Source organism: Salvelinus alpinus, chromosome 3, assembly GCF_045679555.1.
Source record: "Salvelinus alpinus chromosome 3, SLU_Salpinus.1, whole genome shotgun sequence".
Taxonomy (NCBI): domain Eukaryota; kingdom Metazoa; phylum Chordata; class Actinopteri; order Salmoniformes; family Salmonidae; genus Salvelinus; species Salvelinus alpinus.
This window is the reverse complement of record NC_092088.1, coordinates 34,729,586-34,752,894: the sequence shown is the minus strand read 5'-3', so window position 1 is coordinate 34,752,894 and position 23,309 is coordinate 34,729,586. Positions and strand designations below refer to the sequence as shown.

The window sequence follows — 23,309 nt, the reverse complement described above, 5'->3', positions numbered from 1 at the left end:
CAACCTTTCCCTCAACGTCAGCAAAATAATGGAGCTGATTGTTGACTTCAAGAAACAGAGAAGGGAACATGCCCGATCCACATCAATGGGACTGTAGTAGAGAGAGTCATGAGTTTTAAGTTCCTTAGCATACACATCACCGAGGACTTGTCATCAGAGCATGAGGTCTGATACCAACAGGCTCAGAGACAGTTTCTATCTACAAGCCATCAGAATACTGAACAATTGAACTGGACTGACCACCTGTTCTAATTTTCCGCACCTTAGCACACATTACAACTGCTGCTATCAGACTCTTATTATACTGCTCCATTTATACACTTGCCCCCCCCATCCCCCCCTTCCCCAATACACATCTTAATGTTGTACTGTAAATTGTGCCTTACTGTATTATACTTATGCTGAAATGTTTATTCTATTCTACTGCCATTTACTTTATGTTCATATTCTTATTTTTCACTATTTTTTATTGTTGTTGCATTGTCAAGAAGAACCTGCAAGTAAGCATTTAGTTGGATGATGTATACCATGAGTATGCTGTACATACAACTGTACATACGGGTCAATACCCAATTACCTAGACCCAAGAACCACAGGTAAGGCTGCACATTGCAATCTGAATGTTCAATGTGCACAATAAGCTGAATATTGAGGTGATTTGCCGCAGTTAAAGTTCCCTAATATGAGCTATGATGCTAATATTTATGTAAACTATTCAGAATTGTAATCTGGTAGTGTCACGAGAGGGCTAAATGGGGCTGATACTCCATTTCATGGACCCAATATCCATAGGTAAGGATGTACATTGCAATATGAATGTTCAATACATTGTACCCACTGGGCACAGATGTCAGTTCAACGTCTAGTTTAAGTTTACATTTAGTTGAGTTGATTTAAAAGTTAAAGAAATATGAAATGCCCTTACATTGATGACTTTTTGCAGATCCAATCAGTTTTACACGTTGATTCAACATCATCACATAGATTTTTTTGTGATGAAATGACACGGAGACATTGTTGATCCAACCAGTTTTTGCCCAGTGGGTAGGTTGACTGGTGAGCACAGTGGTTTCAGAGTCCCGCAATAAGAGCTATGACGCTAATATGTGTGTGAACTCCTCAGAATTGTAATCTGTTGGTTAACATTGGTAAGGCTGTACATCGCAATATGAATGTCAATAAGCACAATAAACTGTATAGTGAGGTGATTTCCCACAGTTAAGTTCCCTAATATGAGCTACACCGCTAAAATTTCAATAACTATTTTCGACTTTTGTGTCAATTGAACCAATTTTTGTCTTTTGTTTAATTTATATAACAACATTCCAACCTTGTTTAGCATTATCTAGTCCAAATATGGCATGATTCCACTATTTGCATCACTTTCAATGGGGAACCTTTATTTTGTAGGAGAACTGCAAATTCCATTATTGTGGCTATCTTCACATAGGTGTGAATGCCAAAATCAGTTGCTTCCCGCAGTTGTAGCCTATCACATGCCGCCGGCAGTATCTAACCAATTGCTTTCACCCATCTCTATTTTATTTGGAGAAAAACAGGAGACTACACAAACTGTATTGTAATATTGGTAGTAACAATCCGGATGCGTACCTGGCTCCACGAGAGGGCTAAATGGGGCTTAGGCCCCTCTGTTCAAACTTGTGCCCCCTCAGTTACCATAAAAAACGGGAAAAAACTATTCTCATTCAAGGGTTTTTCTTAAATTTGACTATTTTCTACATTGTAGAATAATAGTGAAGACATCAAAACAATTAAATAACACATACTGTATGGAATCAGGTAGTAACGAATGCAAATATATTTTATATTTGAGATTCTTCAAATAGCCACCCTTTGTCTTGATGACAGCTTTGCACACTCTTGGCATTCTCTCACCAGCTACAATGTAGAAAATAGTAAAAATATAGAAACACCTTTGAGTAGGTGTTCTAAAACTTTTGACCGGTAGTGTGTATATATAATAAATGCCACTTGAGCTTAGTCCAATTGTCGTACCCCATCAGAATCCAAAATATACAGTGAGTATTCAGACCCCTTGACTTTTTCCACATTTTGTTATGTTACAGCCTTAATCTAAACTTTATTAAATAATTTTCAACCCTCAGAAGTCTACACACAATACCCCATAATGACAAAGCGAAAACAGGTTTTTAGAATTTTTTTCAAATATATTACAATAAAAAAACATATCTTATTTACATAAGTATTCACACCCTTTTTTACGAGACTCGAAATTGAGCTCAGGTGCATCCTGTTTCCATTGATCATCCTTAAGATGTTTCTACAACTTGATTGGAGTCCACTTGTGGTAAATTCAACTGATTGGACTTGATTTGGATAGGCACACACCTGTCAAGATAAGGTCCAACAATTGACAGTGCATGTCAGAGCAAAAACCAAGCCATGAGGTCGAAGGAATTATCCGTAGAGCTCGGAGACAGAATTGTGTCGAGGCACAGATCTGGAAAAGGGTACCAAAAACGTTTTGCAGCATTGAAGGTCCCCAAGAACACAGCGGCCTCCATCATTCTTAAATGGAAGAAGTTTGGCACCGCCAAGACTATTCCTACAGCTGGCTGCACAGCCAAACTGAGCAATCGGGGTAGAAGGGCCTTGGTCAGGGAGGTGACCAAGAACCCGATGGTCACTCTGACAGAGCTCTAAAGTTCCTCTGTGGAGATGGGAGAACCTTCCAGAAGGACAACCATCTCTGCAGCACTCCACAAATCAGGCTTTTATGGTAGAGTGGCCAGATGGGAGCCACTCCTCAGTAAAACGTACATAACAGCCTGCTTGGAGTTTGCCAAAAGGCAGCTAAAGACTCTAAGACCATGAGAAACAAGATTCTCTGTTCTGATGAAACCAAGATTGCCAAGCGTCACATCTGGAGTAAACCTGGCATCATTTGTACGGTGAAGCACGGTGGTGATAGCATCATGCTATCGGGGTGTATTTCAGTGTCAGGGCCTGGGAGATTAGTCAGGATCAAGCCAAAGATGAACGGAGCAAGGTACAGAGAGATCCTTGATGAAAACCTGTTTCAGAGCGCTCAGGACCTCAGACTGGGGAGAAGGTTCACCTTCTAAAAGGACAATGACCCTAAGAACACAGCCAAGACAACGCAGCAGTGGCTTCGGGACAAGTCTCTGAATGTCCTTGAGTGGCCCAGCCAGAGCCTTGGACTTGAACTTGATCGAACATCTCTGGAGAGACCTGAAAATAGCTGTGAAGCAACGCTCGCCATCAAACCAAACAGAGCTTGAGAGGATCTGCAGAGAAGAATGGGAGAAACTCCCCAAATACAGGCGTGCCAAGCTTGTAGCGTCATACCCAAGAAGACTTGAGGCTGTAATTGCTGCGAAAGGTGCTTCAACAAAGTACTGAGTAAAGGGTCTGAAAACTAATGCAAATGTGATATTTCATTTATATTTTATATGAATTTATATAAATTAGCAAACATTTCTAACAACCTGTTTTTGCTTTGTCATTATGAGGTATTCTGTGTAGATTGATTGAGAGGAAAAAAACACGTTATCAATTTTAGAATAAGGCTGTAACCTAACAAAATGTGAAAAAAGTCAAGGGGTCTGATTACAGTGTCTCGCAAAAGAATTCATCCTCCTTGGCATTTTTCCTATTTTGTTGCATTAAACCTGTAATTTAAATTGATTTTTATTTGTATTTTATGTAATGGACATAAACAAAATAGTCCAAATTGGTGAAGTGAAATAAAACAATTACTGGTTTAAAAAAATAAAAAAATAAAAAAATGGAAAGGTGGTGGGTGCATATGTGAAATAAAGTCCACCTGTGTGCAATCTAAGTGTCACATTATCTGACACATGATCTCAGTATATATACTCCTGTTCTGAAAGTCCGCGGAGTCTGCGACACCTTTAAGCAAGGGGCAGCACCAAGCAAGCGGCACCATGAAAAACAAGGAGCTCTCCAAACAGGTCAGGGACAAAGTTGTGGAGAAGTACAGATCTGGGTTGGGATGTAAAACAATATCAGAAACTTTGAACATCCTACAGAGCACAAATAAATCCATTATTAAAAAATTGAAAGAATATGGCACGACAACAAAGCTGCCAAGAGCGGGCCGCCCACCAAATCTCACGGACCAGGCAAGGAGGGCATTAATCAGAGACGCAACAAAGAGACCAAAGATAACCCTGAAGGAGTTGCAAAGCTCCACAGTGGGGATTGGAGTGTCTATCCACAGAACCACTCTAAGCCGTACTACACTCCACAGAGCTGGGCTTTACTGAAGAGTGGCCAGAAAAGAACAAAATAAGCAAACATGTTTGGTGTTCGCCAAAAGGCATGTGGGAGACTCCCCAAACATATGGAAGAAGGTACTCTGGTCAGATGAGACTAAAATGTAGCTTTTTGGCCATCAAGGAAAATGCTATGTCTGGCAAACCCAACGTCTAACATCACCCTAGAACACCATCCCCACAGTGAAGCATGGTGGTGGCAGCATCATCCTATGGGAATATTTTTCATCTGCAGGGACTGGGAAACTGGTCAGAATAGTTTTGCACGCTCAAGGTCTGTTTTTTTGTCTTAGTTCTTGTTTGTTTCACTTTAAAAAAGATTTTGCATCTTCAAAGTCAAATCAAATCAAATTTTATTAGTCACATACACATGGTTAGCAGATGTTAATGCGAGTGTAGCGAAATGCTTGTGCTTCTAGTTCCGACAATGCAGTAATAACCAACAAGTAATCTAACCTAACAATTCCACAACTACTACCTTATACACACACACAAGTGTAAAGGGATAAAGAATATGTACATAAAGATATATGAATGAGTGGTGGTACAGAACGGCATAGGCAAGATGCAGTAGATGGTATAGAGTACGGTATATACATATGAGATGAGTACTGTAGGGTATGTAAACATAAAGTGGCATAGTTTAAAGTGGCTAGTGGTACATGTATTACATAAAGATGGCAAGATGCAGTAGATGATATAGAGTACAGTATATACATATGAGATGGGTAATGTAGGGTATGTAAACATTATATTAAGTGGCATTGTTTAAAGTGGCTAGTGGTACATTTTTACATAATTTCCATCAATTCCCATTTTTAAAGTGGCTGGAGTTGAGTCAGTATGTTGGCAGCGGCCGCTAAATGTTAGTGGTGGCTGTTTAACAGTCTGATGGCCTTGAGATAGAAGCTGTTTTTCAGTCTCTCGGTCCCTGCTTTGATGCACCTGTACTGACCTCGCCTTCTGGATGATAGCGGGGTGAACAGGCAGTGGCTTGGGTGGTTGTTGTCCTTGATGATCTTTATGGCCTTCCTGTGACATCGGGTGGTGTAGGTGTCCTGGAGGGCAGGTAGTTTGTCCCTGGTGATGCGTTCTGCAGACCTCACTACCCTCTGGAGAGCCTTACGGTTGTGGGCGGAGCAGTTGCCGTACCAGGCGGTGATACAGCCCGACAGGATGCTCTCGATTGTGCATCTGTAGAAGTTTGTGAGTGCTTTTGGTGACAAGCCGAATTTCTTCAGCCTCCTGAGGTTGAAGAGGCGCTGCTGCGCCTTCTTCACAACGCTCTCTGTGTGGGTGGACCAGTTCAGTTTGTCCGTGATGTGTACACCGAGGAACTTAAAACTTTCCACCTTCTCCACTACTGACCCGTCGATGTGGATAGGGGGGTGCTCCCTCTGCTGTTTCCTGAAGTCCACAATCATCTCCTTTGTTTTGTTGACGTTGAGTGTGAGGTTATTTTCCTGACACCACACTCCGAGGGCCCTCACCTCCTCCCTGTAGGCCGTCTCGTCGTTGTTGGTAATCAAGCCTACCACTGTAGTGTCATCCGCAAACTTGATGATTGAGTTGGAGGCGTGCATGGCCACGCAGTCGTGGGTGAACAGGGAGTACAGGAGAGGGCTCAGAACGCACCCTTGTGGGGCCCCAGTGTTGAGGATCAGCGGGGTGGAGATGTTGTTACCTACCCTCACCACCTGGGGGCGGCCCGTCAGGAAGTCCAGGACCCAGTTGCACAGGGCGGGGTCGAGACCCAGGGTCTCGAGCTTGATGACGAGTTTGGAGGGTACTATGGTGTTAAATGCTGAGCTGTAATCGATGAACAGCATTCTCACATGGGTATTCCTCTTGTCCAGATGGGTTAGAGCAGTGTGCAGTGTGGTTGCGATTGCGTCGTCTGTGGACCTATTGGGTCGGTAAGCAAATTGGAGTGGGTCTAGGGTGTCCGGTAGGGTGGAGGTGATATGGTCCTTGACTAGTCTCTCAAAGCACTTCATGATGACAGAAGTGAGTGCTACGGGGCGGTAGTCGTTTAGCTCAGTTACCTTAGCTTTCTTGGGAACAGGAACAATGGTGGCCCTCTTGAAGCATGTGGGAACAGCAGACTGGGATAAGGATTGATTGAATATGTCCGTAAACACACCAGCCAGCTGGTCTGCGCATGCTCTGAGGACGCGGCTGGGAATGCCGTCTGGGCCTGCAGCCTTGCGAGGGTTAACACGTTTAAATGTTTTACTCACCTCGGCTGCAGTGAAGGAGAGCCCGCAGGTTTTGGTAGGGGGCCGTGTCAGTGGCACTGTATTGACCTCAAAGCGGGCAAAAAAGTTGTTTAGCCTGTCTGGGAGCAAGACATCCTGGTCCGCGACGGGGCTGGTTTTCTTTTTGTAATCCGTGATTGACTGTAGACCCTGCCACATACCTCTTGTGTCTGAGCTGTTGAATTGCGACTCGATTTTGTCTCTGTACTGGGACTTAGCCTGTTTGATTGCCTTGCGGAGAGAATAGCTACACTGTTTGTATTCGGTCATGCTTCCGGTCACCTTGCCCTGGTTAAAAGCAGTGGTTCGCGCTTTCAGTTTCACGCGAATGCTGCCGTCAATCCACGGTTTCTGGTTTGGGAATGTTTTAATCGTTGCTGTGGGTACGACATCGTCAATGCACTTCCTAATGAACTCGCTCACCGAATCAGCATATTCGTCAATATTGTTGTTGGACGCAATGCGGAACATATTCCAATCCGCGTGATCGAAGCAGTCTTGAAGCGTGGATTCAGATTGGTCGGACCAGCGTTGAACAGACCTGAGCGCGGGAGCTTGTTGTTTTAGTTTCTGTTTGTAGGCTGGAATCAACAAAATGGAGTCGTGGTCAGCTTTTCCGAAAGGGGGGCGGGGGAGGGCCTTATATGCGTCGCGGAAATTAGTATAACAATGATCTAGGGTTTTTCCAGCCCTGGTAGCACAATCGATATGCTGATAGAATTTAGGGAGTTTTGTTTTTAGATTAGCCTTGTTAAAATCCCCAGCTACGATGAATGCAGCCTCAGGGTGTGTGGTTTCCAGTTTACAAAGAGTCAGATAAAGTTCGTTCAGGGCCATCGATGTGTCTGCTTGGGGGGGAATATATACGGCTGTGATTATGATTGAAGAGAATTCCCTTGGTAGATAATGCGGTCGACATTTGATTGTGAGGAGTTCTAGATCAGGTGAACAGAATGACTTGAGTTCCTGTGTGTTGTTATGATGATCACACCACGTCTCGTTAATCATAAGGCATACCCCCCCGCCCCTCTTCTTACCGGAAAGATGTTTGTTTCTGTCGGCGCGATGCATGAAGAAACCAGCTGGCTGCACCGACTCCGTTAGCGTCTCTTGAGTTAGCCATGTTTCCGTGAAGCAGAGCACGTTGCAATCCCTGATGTCTCTCTGGAATGCTACCCGTGCTCGGATTTCATCAACCTTATTGTCAAGAGACTGGACATTGGCGAGTAGTATGCTAGGGAGTGGAGCGCGATGTGCCCGTCTCCGAAGCCTGACCACGAGACCGCCTCGTTTGCCCCTTTTACGGCGTCGCACAGGGTCGCCGGCTGGGATCAGATCCATTGTATTGGGTGGAAGGCAAAACACTGGATCCGTTTCGGGAAAGTCATATTCCTGGTAGGAACGATGATGAGTTGACGTTAATCGTATATTCAGTAGTTCCTCCCGACTGTATGTAATGAAACCTAAGATTACCTGGGGTACGGATGTAAGAAATAACACATAAAAAAACAAAATACTGCATATTTTCCAAGGAACGCGAAGCGAGGCGGCCATCTCTTTTCGGCGCCGGAAGTGGTAGGCATGTTGTGTAAATCAAATGATACAAACCACCAAAAATATATATTTTAATTCTAGGTTGTAAGGCAACAAAATAGGAAAAATGCCAAGGGGGGTGAATACTTTTTCAATCCACTTTACTTTCCAAAGGCACTGTTCTACTCAATTGTTTGTACAATTTTATTTTTTTAAACAAACACTGTTTAGCCTCTGAATATGGTTAAAATTGTATTTTTGTATCCATAGCTCTATTGATGAATTTGAGGTGGTTACATTTCACTACCCCTGTTCCTCAGCTTTTTACTGAAAGAGTGGTGCGGTGTTGGGTTTGTTGTTGTTTTGAACTCTAGATTGCCCCTTCAAGAACCAATGGGTATACGTCAAGATTCCCAGATTGCATGTGTGTCTTATATCAAAAATAAGTTTACATTACCAAGTACATTAACGGGAAAAATCTACTCAAAGAGTATAAAGCGGTTTGAGAGAAGTTTGGAATCCTAATCAACCAATCCAATGTGAGTACATCTGTTGTTGAAGTACAGTAGATCAATAAACATACTGTCCTCTAGAAGGTATCTAAGCTGCGTATGCTGAAAAACATTGTTAATGCATAGGTCAAATTAGCTTTGAATTTCCTATATTTTTCAGCTTCAGGCAATAGCTAATATTTCAAAAAAAATAAAATTGTATTAATAAACATATGGATATACAGTAAACTGCAACGGGATTACTGTATGTGTATGGATGCACACAAACCGGCAAAACATGCATTTAAAAATGAAAACATGCTCATGTGCTGACATGCTGTATAATAATATTTCATATTCATCCTATGTAGCTTGAGTACATATAATTGTCATATGGTTGTCACGTTCCTGACCTTATTTCCCTTGTTTTGTATTTATTTAGTATGGTCAGGGCGTGAGTTGGGGTGGGCAGTCTATGTTATTTGTTTCTATGTTTAGGTTTGTTCGTTTGGCCTAATATGGTTCTGAATCAGAGACAGGTGTTTGTCATTGTCTCTGATTGGGAGCTATATTAAGGTAGGCTGTTTTCACTGGTTGTTTGTGAGTGATTGTTACTGTGTCTGTGTTTGTTTCACCACACGGTACTGTTTCGTTTCGTTCGTTCGTTCGTTTGTTCGTTTGTTCCTACCTGTTCGTGCGTTCATGTTTTATGTTCTCAAGTTCAGGTCTGTTCACGTCGTTTTGTTATTTTGTATTTTGTCAGTGTTTTGTTGGATATCATTAAAATTCGACATCATGAACATTCACCACGCTGCGCCTTGGTCCTCCTCTCTTCCACCTAAAGATGAGCGTTACAGAATCACCCACCAAAACCGGACCAAGCAGCGTGGTAACAGGCAGCGGCAGCAGGAGCAGCGCAAGGAGGAATGGACATGGGAGCAGAGTCTGGACTACACTACGTGGGAAGAGATCGACAGGTGGGCGATCGACCCAGGGAGAATGCCGGAGCCCGCCTGGGATTCTCTGGAGCAGTGTGAGGAGGGATACCGGCGAATGGAGGCAGCACGACGACGCGGTAGGAAGCCCGAGAGTCAAGCCCAAAAATGTATTGGGGGGAGGGCTACAAGGGAGTGTGGCGAAGTCAGGTAGGAAACCTGCGCCAACTCCTCGAGCTTACCGTGGAGAGCGTAAGTACGGGCAGACACCGTGTTATGCGGTAAAGAGCATGGTGTCTCCTGTACGTGTGCTTAGCCCAGTGAGGTACATTCCAGCTCCTTGTATCGGCCGGGCTAGATTGAGCATTGAGCCAGGTGCCATGAAACCGGCTCAACGCGTCTGGTCTCCAGTGCGTCTCCTCGGGCCGGCATACATGGCGCATGGTGTCGCATGGTGTCGCATGGTGAACCGGGGACGCATGGACGCATGGTGTCCCCGGTTCGCCAACACAGCCCAGTGCGGGTTATTCCACCTCCCCGCACTGGTCGGGCTACGGGGAGCATTCAACCAGGTAAGGTTGGGCAGGCTCGGTGCTCAAGGGAGCCAGTACGCCTGCATGGTCCGGTATATCCGGCGCCACCTCCCCGCCCCAGCCCAGTACCACCAGTGCCAACACCACGCACCAGGCTTCCAGTGCATCTCCAGAGCCCTGTTCCTCCTCCACGCACTCGCCCTGTGGTGCGTGTCTCCAGCCCGGTACAACCAGTTCCGGCACCACGCACCAAGCCTCCTCTGCGTCTCCAGAGCCCTGTGCACCCTGTTGCTGCTCCCCGCACTAGCCTTAAGGTGCGTGTCCTTAACCCGGTACCACCAGTTCCGGCACCACGCACCAGGCCTACTGTGCGCCTCAGCCGGCCAGAGTCTGCCGTCTGCCCAGGGACGGTACTGCCCGTCTGCCCAGCGCCGTCTGAGTTGCCCATCTGGCCAGAGCCGCCCGCCAGACAGGAGTTGCCAAAGCCGCCCGCCAGACAGGAGCTGCCAGAGCCGCCAGCCAGGAGCTGCCAGAGCCGCCAGCCAGCCAGGAGCTGCCAGAGCCGCCAGCCAGCCAGGAGCTGCCAGAGCCGCCAGCCAGCCAGGAGCTGCCAGAGCCGCCAGCCAGCCAGGAGCTGCCAGAGCCGTCAGTCAGCCAGGACCTTCCAGAGCTGCCTGTCACGCCGGCGATGCCGGAATTGCTCCTCAGTCCGGAGCTGCCCCTCAGTCCGGAGCTGCCCCTCAGTCCGGTGCTGCCCCTCAGTCCGGTGCTACCCCTCAGTCCGGTGCTGCCCCTTAGGCCAGTGGGGTTAATATGGAGGGTCGCCGTTAAGAGGAGGCCACGGAAGCGGGGATTAACTATGGTGGGGTGGGGACCACGACCAGCGCCGCCACCGTGGACAGATGCCCACCCAGACCCTCCCCTATAGGTTCAGGTTTTGCGGCCGGAGTCCGCACCTTGAGGGGGGGGGGAGTACTGTCACGTTCCTGACCTTATTTCCCTTGTTTTGTATTTATTTAGTATGGTCAGGGCGTGTGTTGAGGTGGGCATTCTATGTTATTTGTTTCTATGTTTAGGTTTGTTCGTTTGGCCTAATATGGTTCTGAATCAGAGACAGGTGTTTGTCATTGTCTCTGATTGGGAGCCATATTAAGGTAGGCTTTTTTCACTGGTTGTTTGTGGGTGATTGTTGCTGTGTCTGTGTTTGTTTCACCACACGGTACTGTTTTGTTTCGTTCGTTCGTTTGTTCCTACCTGTTCGTGCATTCATGTTTTATGTTCTCAAGTTCAGGTCTGTTCACGTCGTTTTGTTATTTTGTATTTTGTCAGTGTTCTGTTTTGTTGGATATCATTAAAATTCGACATCATGAACATTCACCACGCTGCGCCTTGGTCCTCCTCTCTTCCACCTAAAGACGAGCGTTACAATGGTTCCTGACTGAGAAGCCTGAATGTGGCATTTTAACATTAAGCGGTAGCGTTCATTAGGCACGAAATGGAAGAAAATAGACTCAAACAGGAAGGAACAATCTGAAGATGTCTAATAAGAAGCTTTACCCATAGTAATTCGTTATGGATCCATAACTAAATCAACATCTGCATTTTGAAAGATTGTTTTTCATTACGAAAGATGCTGATGACAAAATACAGTACTATAAGCCACCTGCATTTGTTTTTTAGGCTACTGTGCAGTCCGACAAGTAAACTACAATATATACTGTAGTAAACATGGGAAAGTGCCTAATTCCTTACATGAGGGAGAGCAGGCCATGTCTGTACTACAGAATTCGGGCACGTGTGAGACCGGGGTTCAATTCCCCAATGGAGAGGAAGGAGTAGGCTGTCCTTATAAATAAGATTTGTTCTTAACTGATTCCATATGTGTTATTTCAGTTGTGAAGTCTTCACTATTATTCTACAATATATGAAATAGTAAAAACAAAGAAAAATCCTGGAATGAGTAGGTGTGTCTGAACTTTTGACTGGTACTTGCTTAATTAATTTGATTAATATTATGGTGTTTCTATTCCAAGAAAAACAAAAAACTCTTTGGGTTTCTGTTATGATGGAACAGAAAATAGGGCGCTGTACAACGTGACAGTCGGCAGTACAGTACTGGGCTATTTAGCTAAAAAGTCCCTGTGTCATGTGGGCAGGGCACATGGGAGACCGGATTTCAATTCCCCGACAGGGAGGAAGGAGTAGGCTGTCCTTAAGAACAAACACCGTGCTGGTGTGGATAAGAGCAAGAGATTTTTATTTGTCAAATGGCAATCAAGCATCGATCATTATGTCACCAGAATAAGACTCTCAATATTTATCAGAAAATATTATCAAGATCACCATGCACTTTCACCACCCTGTGAAGTCCATCGTAATTTATTTAATCTGTATCCTAATAAACTGCATGGTTTCCAGAGTCGTAGTGGGAGGACCACACACCATATCATCGCGTGACTCCAAGTTTCTTTCAATATGATGGTTATTATATCAATATTTGCGCATAAAGGCATTTCCTCCGCCATTTCTCGCATAATTAATTTTACCAACACAAAAAGATCACATGTCAAACGAACAACTGATCTGTCGGCATTTACAAAATTGTAACGAAATGCCTGTTTCCATCAGAGCTGTCATGATTTTTTAAAAATGGTATGACTTTGGAAACATGGTTATAGAACGTGGCCCAGTTGTCTAACCTTGAGAAGGTAGCGATCAACAGACTCTCGGTCTTATAGAACGTGACCCAGGTGTCTAACCTTGAGCAGGTAGCGGTCAACAGACTCTCGGTCCAGAGGGGAGTTGACGTAGATCTCTCCATAGGTGTGGTTCACTGTCCGGATCTCAAACACATCCTGCATGTTCCCTGCCACCAGCCTGAATTGCACCTTAGAGAGCGAGACAAAGAGGAGGGGATGGAGTGAGTTGAAAGAGAGCAGGGAGAGCAGGTGAAGAGCTTCTCCCTCTCTCTCTCTCTCTTCTCTTCTCTGTCTCTCTCCTCACCAGTCCATTTTTCCCGGCATCTTTGTCGCGCCCAAGCACCACAGCCACTCTCTTCCCGATGGGTGTGTTCTCTGGAATCTCCACCAATGAATCAGATGTGATATCAAACTCTGGACTGTTGTCATTCTCATCCTGTATGTTGATTGACACCTGTCACATGTATAGACAAAGCCAATGAGGGATTGGCATTGACAAGAGGGCTAAGATGCTACAAAACTTTGAATTCAAATTGATTAACATGGTATGCTTTTGAAAAATAATACAAAAGTACATTTGTGACATACACACACACTTCATTAAGCTTTGAATTAAAACTTTGAATTAAAACAGTAATCCTGAGCAACACCTACCTTCTGCAATTTCCCCATGAGATAGCAGTAACGAGGTGAAAATAAAGATTGTCATTAACTGACCTTTTCTACAACAAAACGCGGTTTATTATTGAAAACAGATGAGACCTGACAACCGGGAATAAAAACTACTGTCAAAACAAGAAAAAAAAGAAATTAAGAAGAAAGAAGCGACTGCCATACCACAGTGGAGTCTTTTTTGGGTCCCCCATCGTCAGCCACTACAGTCAGGGTGTAGAGGTCCCCCTTCTCCCTGTCCAGCAGCCCTGTGACTGTGATACGGCCCTGGGGATGGACAGGGAGAAGGAGAAAAAGGGAGAAAGGAGTAAAACAAATTAAAAAACAACCTGATTTATCCTAGCTTTAAATATATATGCTGAGCAGTGTACCGTATCCAACAGGGTTGGGTTTAAATTCCATTTCAATTCAGTCAATTCAAGAAGAATGCTTTCAAGGGAAAATCCTAATTGGATTTGCTCTTTACTTCCTGAATTGAAATGGAATTGACCTTAACCCAACTGTCCAATAAGAGTGAGACATGCTAATACGGTCTTACACCCCAGGATGTCCACCGACTCACCGTGATACTGTCGATCTTGAAGAGGGCGAGGGCGGCTGGCGATGTGTCCGGGTCAAATCGATACGACAGCTGGTTGAGGTTGTCCGCCGACTGTGCCTGCACCTGCACCACCTCCGTTCCTGTGGCGATGTTCTCCAGGAGTGACACCTCGTAGCCCGCAGAGAAGAACGCCACCGCCTCGTCCAGCTCATTAAGTAAGGTCACGTAGACCATGCAGAAGCCACGGTGGAACGGCGGCGCCTGGTCGGTAGCCGACACGTTCATCAGGTAGCTGGTCTTGGTCTCGTAGTCTAGGTAGTCTACAGTGGTCACCAGGCCCGTGCTCACGTCCACATCAAACTTACGGTCGGAGCCTGAGTCCAGGGCGTAGGCCACCGCCCCACCGTCACCTGGATGGAGGAATGGGAGGATAGAGGAGAGGAAAGACAGGGAAAATCATAGAGGGAAGGAGGTTGGGCAAAGGGAGGCAAAACAAGAGAGAGAAGAGAAAGAAAAAAATGAAGTATGTAGTCATGCATTGCTACACATACCTATCTATGTACTACAATACCCATAATGCTCTGTACAGAATATTCTGTTTTATTTTAGTAAATAAAGCTAACATAATGTTGTCCCGTTTCCTTATCAATACATACTGTACTAGTGTACACTATAATGTATATATTATCAATAAAACCAGCTTGTACAGAGGGTTATGGGTACTGTAATACATCATGTTACACTACAACACTCACCAGTGTCGGGGTCTGTAGCTCGTACTACGATGACAGAGGTGCCAATGCCAGCGGTCTCCCTCAGACCCAGGCGGTTGTACTGCTGCTGGGTAAACACTGGTGCCTCGTCATTGGCATCCTCCACATACACTATCACCTGTAGTGGGAGACAGAGACACTGGGAGTCAGGGAAGTAGCTGGACAACTGCTCACAAGATGCTCACAGGTGTCCTTTACTGCCCTGTTATACCACTACAGCCCTTTCCCTTTTGTAACATACTCTACCCTAGCACTATACTGTATGTCCTGTCCCACACCCTCTTCTCTCCCAATACACTACCTTCACCTCTGTTCTTATCTAAATCCTGCCTCACATTCTCTCCTTTTTCCTTCCCTATGTATGACCCTAACAGTCTCATCTTCTATGTTCTCCCATGTCCCCTCTCCCCTCCCCTCTTTCCCTATCCCCTATATTTAGACCCAATCCCCCCTCTCCCCGCCTCACCCGTACAGAGCTCCTCATCTTGCCTTGGTCACTTTTGTTGTTACACAAAATGAGTGCATTTTGCGTCCCATTGATATTTTAAGACGAAATTGAGCACCAATATTGAATTATATATTGAAACCTAAGGGCCGGAGTCCTGATTCATGAGGCTTGTTGAAGCTGGTTGAGAAAATGCCAAGAGTGTGCAAATCTGTCATCAAGGCAAAGGGTGACAATTTTAAGAATCTAAAATCTAAAATATATTATGATTTGTTTGACACTTTTTTGGTTACTAAATGATTCCATATGTGTTATTTCATAGTTTTGATGTCTTCACTATTATTCTACAATGTAGAAAATAGTAAAAATAAAGAAAACCCTGGAATGAGTAGGTGTGTCTGTCACGTCTGCTCCCGCTCTTCCCTCCCCTGGCGCTTGAGGGAGCCAGGCTGACCTGCATTTTCGCACTCCTGCCATCAATTACGCACACCTGCCTTACCTCATCACGCGCTTCAGCGATATTGGACTCACTTGGACTCGCTTATCATCTGTTTATTACCTCCCCTATACTTGTCAGTTTCCCTGCTCTGTTCCCTGCTGATGCATTGATAGTTTTTTGTCTTTGTTTTCTTGTATGCTGACACTGTTCCTGTCTCGTTCCATCTCCGTTCCTTATTAAATGTTTGACTCCCCGTACCTGCTTCGTCTCTCCAGCGTCAACTCATGTGACAGAATGCATTAGCCATCACACGAAGCATCGGGGATTACTGGCTTTCCTGTTGGTATGGTGGCATCGGCTCTGGGTCGCCACCGATGGAACCGGGGGGCCTAGCCAGCTTGTCGGGCTTCCACGCCCTAGCTGGCTCGAGAGGTTTACTTGCCCCAGTTGGCTCGGATGCTTCCCATCCCACATCGGGCCTCACCTGGATCGTCAGTTCTTGTTCGCCCAGCCGGTCCAGGAGTTTTTTATATTTTTTCTTTTTTTATTGGTGACGTCGGGGTGGATTCCGCCGGCGATGGAACCAGGGATGCCTAAGCCAGCTCGTCGGGCTTTCACGTCCTGGCTGGCTAGAGAAGTTTCCTTGCCTCGGTTGGCTCGGCGGCTTCCCATCCCACGTCACTCTCCACCGGATCGTCGGGCTCCCTCGCTGTAGCAGGATCGACAGGCTCCATCGGTGGCTTCCATGCCTCAGCCGGCTCGCCAGGCTCTCACGCTCCTGCCGGTTCGTTAGGCTCCCACGCCCCAACTGGCTTGCCCATCGCCCATGTCTCGGCTGGTTCGCCCAGGTGGGATGCTGGGTGGCACCCCTAGAGGGGGGGAGGCACTGTCACGTCTGCACCCGCTATTGCCTCCCCTGGCGCTTTAGAGCACCAGGCTGCCCTGCATCACACTTGCTTTCTTGCATGCTGATGATGTTCCTGTCTTGTTACATGTCCGTTCCTTATTAAATGTTTGACTCCCCGTACCTGCTTCGTCTCTCCAGCGTCAACTCATGTGACAGTGTCCAAACTTTTGACTGGTACTGTATATACAAATATCAAAATCACGCAGTGGACACCGAGGCCTTTGCCTGCAATGTGCTGATACATTTAGTGCTCAAGTCTCTGACAGCTGAACTATGAGGTGGAACATTATTGTTTTAGGAAAGTAGCCTAAAAAACTATGAAATAGGCTGTAAAGGTTTGCATATGCTAAACATCAAAACACAATGAATAGCTGTTTTTAAGGACACATAAATGTGGCTCATTTGGCCAACATCCTTTGTGTATTCATTGCGCTGGCTGTAGAATATCTGATTTCCCCCAAGCTGATCATTGTCTCCAGCCGGCTCTGATCGTGAAGTAAGAAAACAGGCAGGGAGAGTGAGCTCATCTGTGTTGGTCGGCGAACCCTCAACTCTCTGACCCGTAGCCCTGCGTGACATCGAATGTGCCACAAAAGCATGCTGAAGTGGCAAAGTCGATGTCCAAGTTTATAAACACAGGGTCGCTACAGTTATTGTTATTTTGAGTTAATTCTATGAGGGGGAGGGTGTTAAATTTATTTTACAATGCAAGAGCAGGGTCATGTAAAATATGTTCTACTTTGGGGAGGGGGGTGCAGTTTGTTTTGAGTTTGAACTGCCCCTCCCCCCAGTACATTTTGATTTATAAATATTAATTATGGGGGTGGGAAAACATTGTTGCACCTGATCCCAACACTTTCTCACTAAATTATACTTACCAGACGTTTGCAGACATGAACTAATAATACACTTAGATGGATCACGAGCAAATACAGCTCTAGACAGTTATAAGGCGCTGAGTTCCTGACATCGATTGGCACTTGCGGTGTAAATTTGAATCCCCCCATGGGGTGCAAAAAACTGCATTAATCACCTTGAAATGGAAAATTAGGGGCTCAATTCAATCCAACCCGCATTGCAGTATTTACACAGTAGGTATTCTTCCAATAGGTAAAATTAACTCACAGATTAGTCTTGGGTACTGTATAAAAACCTACAACTACTACCAGGGAGACCCCTCTCACAGATATGCTTTCGCTTTCAGAATTAGAAGTGTGTGGTCACGGGATGAATATTGTAAATAAAGGATTTACCCCATGTGGGATTAGAATTCACAACCATTGAACTATGAACCAACTGTCTTAGTGGACTGCGCGACCAATCAATCAGTTGGAAAAGATAACTAGTTGTAACGGCTGTCTAATTCCTCCTCCTCGGATGAGGAGAAGGAGTAGGGATCGGACCAAAACGCAGCGGTAGATGAATACATGAATGAATTTATTTAAAGACAAGACGAACACGAAAAAACACTTTGAAAAATTACAAAACAACAAAACGACGTAGACAGACCTGAACTTGAGAACTTACAATATAACACGAAGAACAGGAACAGACTAACCAAACGAACGAACACGAAACAGTCCCGTGTGGTGCGACAGACACAGACACAGGAACAATCACCCACAAACAAACAGTGAGAACAGCCTACCTTAATATGGTTCTCAATCAGAGGAAACGTCAAACACCTGCCTCTAATTGAGAACCATATCAGGCAACATATTTAACCCAACATAGAAACACATAACATAGAATGCCCACCCCAACTCACGCCCTGACCAACTAAACACATACAAAAACAAGGAAAACAGGTCAGGAACGTGACAGAACCCCCCCCTCAAGGTGCGAACTCCGGGCGCACCACCTAAAGTCTAGGGGAGGGTCTGGGTGGGCATCTGTCCACGGTGGCGGCTCCGACTCCGGACGTGGTCCCCACCCCACCATAGTCAAACCCCGCTTCCGTAGCCTCCTCCAAATGGCCACCCTCCAAATTAACCCCACTGGATTAAGGGGCAGCACCGGACTAAGGGGCAACACCGGACTGAGGGGCAGCTCCGGACTGAGGGGCAGCTCCGGACTGAGGGGCAGCTCCGGACTGAGGGGCAGCTCCGGACTGAGGGGCAAATCCGGACTGAGGGGCAGCTCCAGACTGAGGGGCTGCTCATGGCTGGCTGACGGCTCTGGCTGCTCATGGCTGGCTGGCGGCTCTGGCTGCTCATGGCTGGCTGGCGGCTCTGGCTGCTCATGGCTGGCTGGCGGCTCTGGCTGCTCATGGCTGGCTGGCGGCTCTGGCTGCTCATGGCTGGCTGACGGCTCTGGCTGCTCATGGCTGGCTGGCGGCTCTGGCTGCTCATGGCTGGCTGGCGGCTCTGGCTGCTCATGGCTGGCTGGCAGCTCTGGCTGCTCATGGCTGGCTGACGGCTCTGGCTGCTCATGGCTGGCTGACGGCTCTGGCTGCTCATGGCTGGATGACGGCTCTGGCTGCTCATGGCTGGCGGAAGGCTCTGGCTGCTCCTGTCTGGCGGAAGGCTCTGGCTGCTCCTATCTGGCGGAAGGCTCTGGCTGCCCCTGTCTGGCGGAAGGCTCTGGCTGCTCCTGTCTGGCGGAAGGCTCTGGCTGCTCCTGTCTGGCGGAAGGCTCTGGCTGCTCCTGTCTGGCGGAAGGCTCTGGCTGCTACTGTCTGGCGGAAGGCTCTGGTTGCTCCTGTCTGGCGGAAGGCTCTGGCGGCTCCTGTCTGGCGGAAGGCTCTAGCGGCTCCTGTCAGGCGGAAGGCTCTAGCGGCTCCTGTCTGGCAGACAGCTCTGAAGGCTCAGGACAGACGGGCGGCTTTGAAGGCTCAGTACAGACGGGCGGCTTTGCAGGCTCAGTACAGACGGGCGGCTTTGAAGGCTCAGGACAGACGGACAGTTAAGGCGCCGCTGGGCAGATGGCAGACTCTGGCCGGCTGAGGCGCACTATAGGCCTGGTGCGTGGTGCCGGAACTGGAGGTACCGGGCTAAGGACACGCACCTTCAGGCTAGTGTGGTGAGCAGCAACAGGACGCACAGGACTCTGGAGGCGCACAGGAGGCTTGGTGCGTGGTACCGGAACTGGAGGTACTGGGCTGGAGACACGCACCACAGGGCTAGTGCGTGGAGGAGGAACAGGGCTCTGGAGACGCACAGGAGGCTTGGTGCGTGGTGCCGGAACTGGTGGTACCTGGCTGAAGACACGCACCATAGGGCTAGTGCGTGGAGGAGGAACAGGGCTCTGGAGACGCACAGGAAGCCTGGTGCGTGGTGTAAGCACTGGTGGTACTGGGCTGGGGCGGGGAGGTGGCGCCGGATATACCGGACCATGCAGGCATACTGGCTCCCTTGAGCACTGAGCCTGCCCAACCTTACCTGGTTGAATGCTCCCCGTAGCCCGACCAGTGCGGGGAGGTGGAAAAGCCGCCCGTCTGTCCTGAGCCTTCAAAGCCGCCCGTCTGTCCTGAGCCTTCAAAGCCGCCCGTCTGTCCTGTGCCTTCAAAGCCTCCCGTCTGTCCTGAGCCGCTAGAGCCGTCCGTCAGTCAGGAGCCGCTAGAGCCGCCCGCCAGACAGGAGCAGCCAGAGCCACCCGCCAGACAGGAGCAGCCAGAGCCGCCCGCCAGCCATGACCAGCCAGAGCCGTCAGCCAGCCATGACCAGCCAGAGCCGTCAGCCAGCCATGACCAGCCAGAGCCGTCAGCCAGTCATGACCTGCCAGAGCCGTCAGCCAGTCATGACCTGCCAGAGCCGTCAGCCAGTCCGGAGCTGCCCCTCAGTCCGGAGCTGCCCCTCAGTTCTGGGCTGCCCCTTAGTCCGGTGCTGCCCCTTAATCCAGTGGGGTTAGGAGGAGGCCACGGAAGCGGGGATTGACTATGGTGGGGTGGGGACAACGTCCAGAGCCAGAGCCGCCACCGTGGACAGATGCCCACCCAGACCCTCCCCTATAGGTTCAGGTTTTGCGGCCGGAGTCCGCACCTTGGGGGGGGGGGGGGTACTGTCACGTTCCTGACATTATTTCCTTTATTTTGTCTTTGTTTAGTATGGTCAGGACGTGAGCTGGGTGGGCATTCTATGTTATGTGTTTCTATGTTGGGTTCTTTTCAATTAGCCTGATATGGTTCTCAATCAGGGGCAGGTGTTTTACGTTTCCTCTGATTGAGAACCATATTAAGGTAGGCTGTTCACACTGTTTGTTTGTGGGTGATTGTTCCTGTGTCAGTGTTTGTGCCACACGGGACTGTTTCGTTTGTTAGTTTGTTCCTGTTCGTGCGTTCTTCGTTGTCTGTAAGTTCTCATGTTCAGGTCTGTTTACGTCGTTTATTGTTTTGTAGTTTGTTAAGAGTTTTTTCGTCTTCGTCTTTCGTTAATACATCAAACATGTATTCTACCCAAGCTGTGTTTTGGTCCGATCCATGCTCCTCCTCAGACGAGGAGGAGAACGAACGTTACAGTGGCGAAGGAGAGATGTTGATAGAAGTTGAGCATCACGTGTCTTAGTGACGCAGAATTAAAATCAACTGCAACAAGTGACTTTATAATAGAAAATTAAAATTATCTTAAATTACAGTTATTTTTTTACCAAGTTACACTTCTCAAAAGGTACCGAATTGGTGGAACGACCCAAGACTCCTCCAGCCCTATCCCCTCTCCCTTCCCCTGCCTTGTCCCCTCTCCTCCCCCTCCCTTTCCCCTTCTCAACAGTATGGAGCTCCTCACCTCCAGCCCGGTCCCATCCTATGTTGTCTCCCCAGTCTCCCATTACCCTCCCCTGTCCACTCCTCACTTGCAAGCAGCTCATTATCCTGCCCTGGTCACTGTTGTAGACCTCCATATCCAGCCCTGTCCCCTCTCCCTCCCTTGTCTCTCGTCAATCCCTGCCCACCCTCTCCCTCTCCTCTCTCATCATCCCTCCTACTCTCCTTACCCGTACGGAGCTCCTCATCCTGCCCTGGTCACTGTTGTAGGCCTCTACCTCCAGCACATGGGAGCTGCTGCTCTCTCTGTCCAGAGCCCTCTGGCCCCGCATCACAAGCCCCGACAGCTCATTAACTCTGAACAGACCCTTACTGTTGCCTACACATGCAGACAGAGAGAGAGAGATAGGGAGACACACACACAGATAGAAACAGAGAGAGACAGAGAGATTGGGGTGGGGGGAGAGCGGGGGGTGGAGAGAGGCAGAGAGATAGAGAGAGGGGGAGAGAGAGACAGAGAGGGTGTGTGAGAGAGGGAGAGGTTAGCTGGGGGTTGAGAGTGATTGCATGCAGGATGGTCATGAGTGTATTGATATAAAGTACATTCAAATATTAATACTAGAATATCACCAACATTGTAAAATGAATCACCAACATTGTAAAATGAATCTATCCAAATCAAGTGTTACCCACTTGACACTGCATCTTTCAAATGTCTCATTGAGCAGTTAAATGGCTAATACCGTATTACTTCAAATAAAGTTATGATTATGCATGCAGGGTATAATTAGCGTGCAGTGTTGACAGTCTTTTGTGTTTAGTTGTTTGTGTGCGGTGAGGCCTGAGAGTAGGTGTGAAAAGTATCACCACCTGGCAACTGGGAAGAGGATGGAAGAAGTTGTACTCACCAGAGAGGATCATGTACAGAACCCTGCCGTTCTCCCCCTGGTCTGAATCTGTGGCCTGTACCTGCAGACACAAACACATGTTAATAGCACAGACATATGCAGCCATTATACTCATTTACAACCACAGTGACTTGAAACCACACACCGATAGGCCTACATAGCTAAAGTACATAAATATTTACACATACGTACACACACATACATGTGCGCGAACACAGGCATGCACACAGACACACACAGATGCTGACATTCATATACACATACACACACACGTACTAACATGCGAGTGACCCACCCCACCCCCTCCAAATTCTGTGTAGTCCCATGGTTGCCACAACAACTGCACCATGGCCCTGGCAACAAGTCCACAATGGAGATGTCTCTCACTCTTTCTCCCCCCCTCTCTCTTTCTCTTTAACTCACTCTCTTCGTCTCTTTCTCCCTCTTTCTCCCTCTCTACCCCATCTCTCTCTCTCCCTCTACCAGTCTACATCCTTTCTCTTGTTCTCTCTCTCTCTCTCTCTCTCTCTCTCTCTCTCTCTCTCTCTCTCTCTCTCTCTCTGAAAGGCAGGCATGGAGCCAGAGCAGCCAAAGACAAAAACACATCAGAGACAGCATGGCTCATCGGAGATAACTAGTGAGGCATGCTGAGCTGAGTAGAATATACTGAATCCAACCATGACTTCTGACTGGAGTTCTGAACTAAAATAGGCACAGAGATGTTGAAGCAAGATGAGACTGAGCAGACCCTGAACTTACCCTGCTTGTAGGACCTGTGGATATTCCTAGACAGATGCGTGCACAAGCATGCATGCACACCCACACACACACACACACACACACACACACACACACACACACACACACACACACACACACACACACACACACACACACACACACACACACACACACACACACACACACACACACACACACACACACACACACCCTCCCTTCCTCTCTCTCTCTTGCTCTCTGTGTGAAAAGAGGGGCCCTGTTTCAGTTTCATTAGCTTTATAAAGAGATGTAGAGGAGAAGAGAAAGTGGAGGAGAGGGGAAGGGGTGAGACTGGAGAAAATACATACACAAAATGTGTTCACACACACACACACACACACACACACACACACACACACACACACACACACACACACACACACACACACACACAC

The 23,309-nt window shown here is 47.4% G+C and overlaps 1 protein-coding gene across 1 annotated transcript in view; it reads right to left on the bottom strand.

Annotated features, from left to right (window-relative positions):
• The window catches only part of LOC139570592 (cadherin-23-like), a 587,919-nt gene that overhangs the window by 154,972 nt on the left and 409,638 nt on the right, over positions 1 to 23,309 (bottom strand). Inside the window, exons 28-34 of the mRNA XM_071392575.1 lie at positions 22,135 to 22,195; positions 21,457 to 21,605; positions 14,719 to 14,854; positions 13,985 to 14,373; positions 13,588 to 13,689; positions 13,055 to 13,204; positions 12,811 to 12,939 (exon numbers count right to left, since the gene is read on the bottom strand). Of these exons, the coding sequence (XP_071248676.1) occupies positions 12,811 to 12,939; positions 13,055 to 13,204; positions 13,588 to 13,689; positions 13,985 to 14,373; positions 14,719 to 14,854; positions 21,457 to 21,605; positions 22,135 to 22,195 (1,116 nt within the window). The remainder of the gene's footprint in view (positions 1 to 12,810; positions 12,940 to 13,054; positions 13,205 to 13,587; positions 13,690 to 13,984; positions 14,374 to 14,718; positions 14,855 to 21,456; positions 21,606 to 22,134; positions 22,196 to 23,309) is intronic.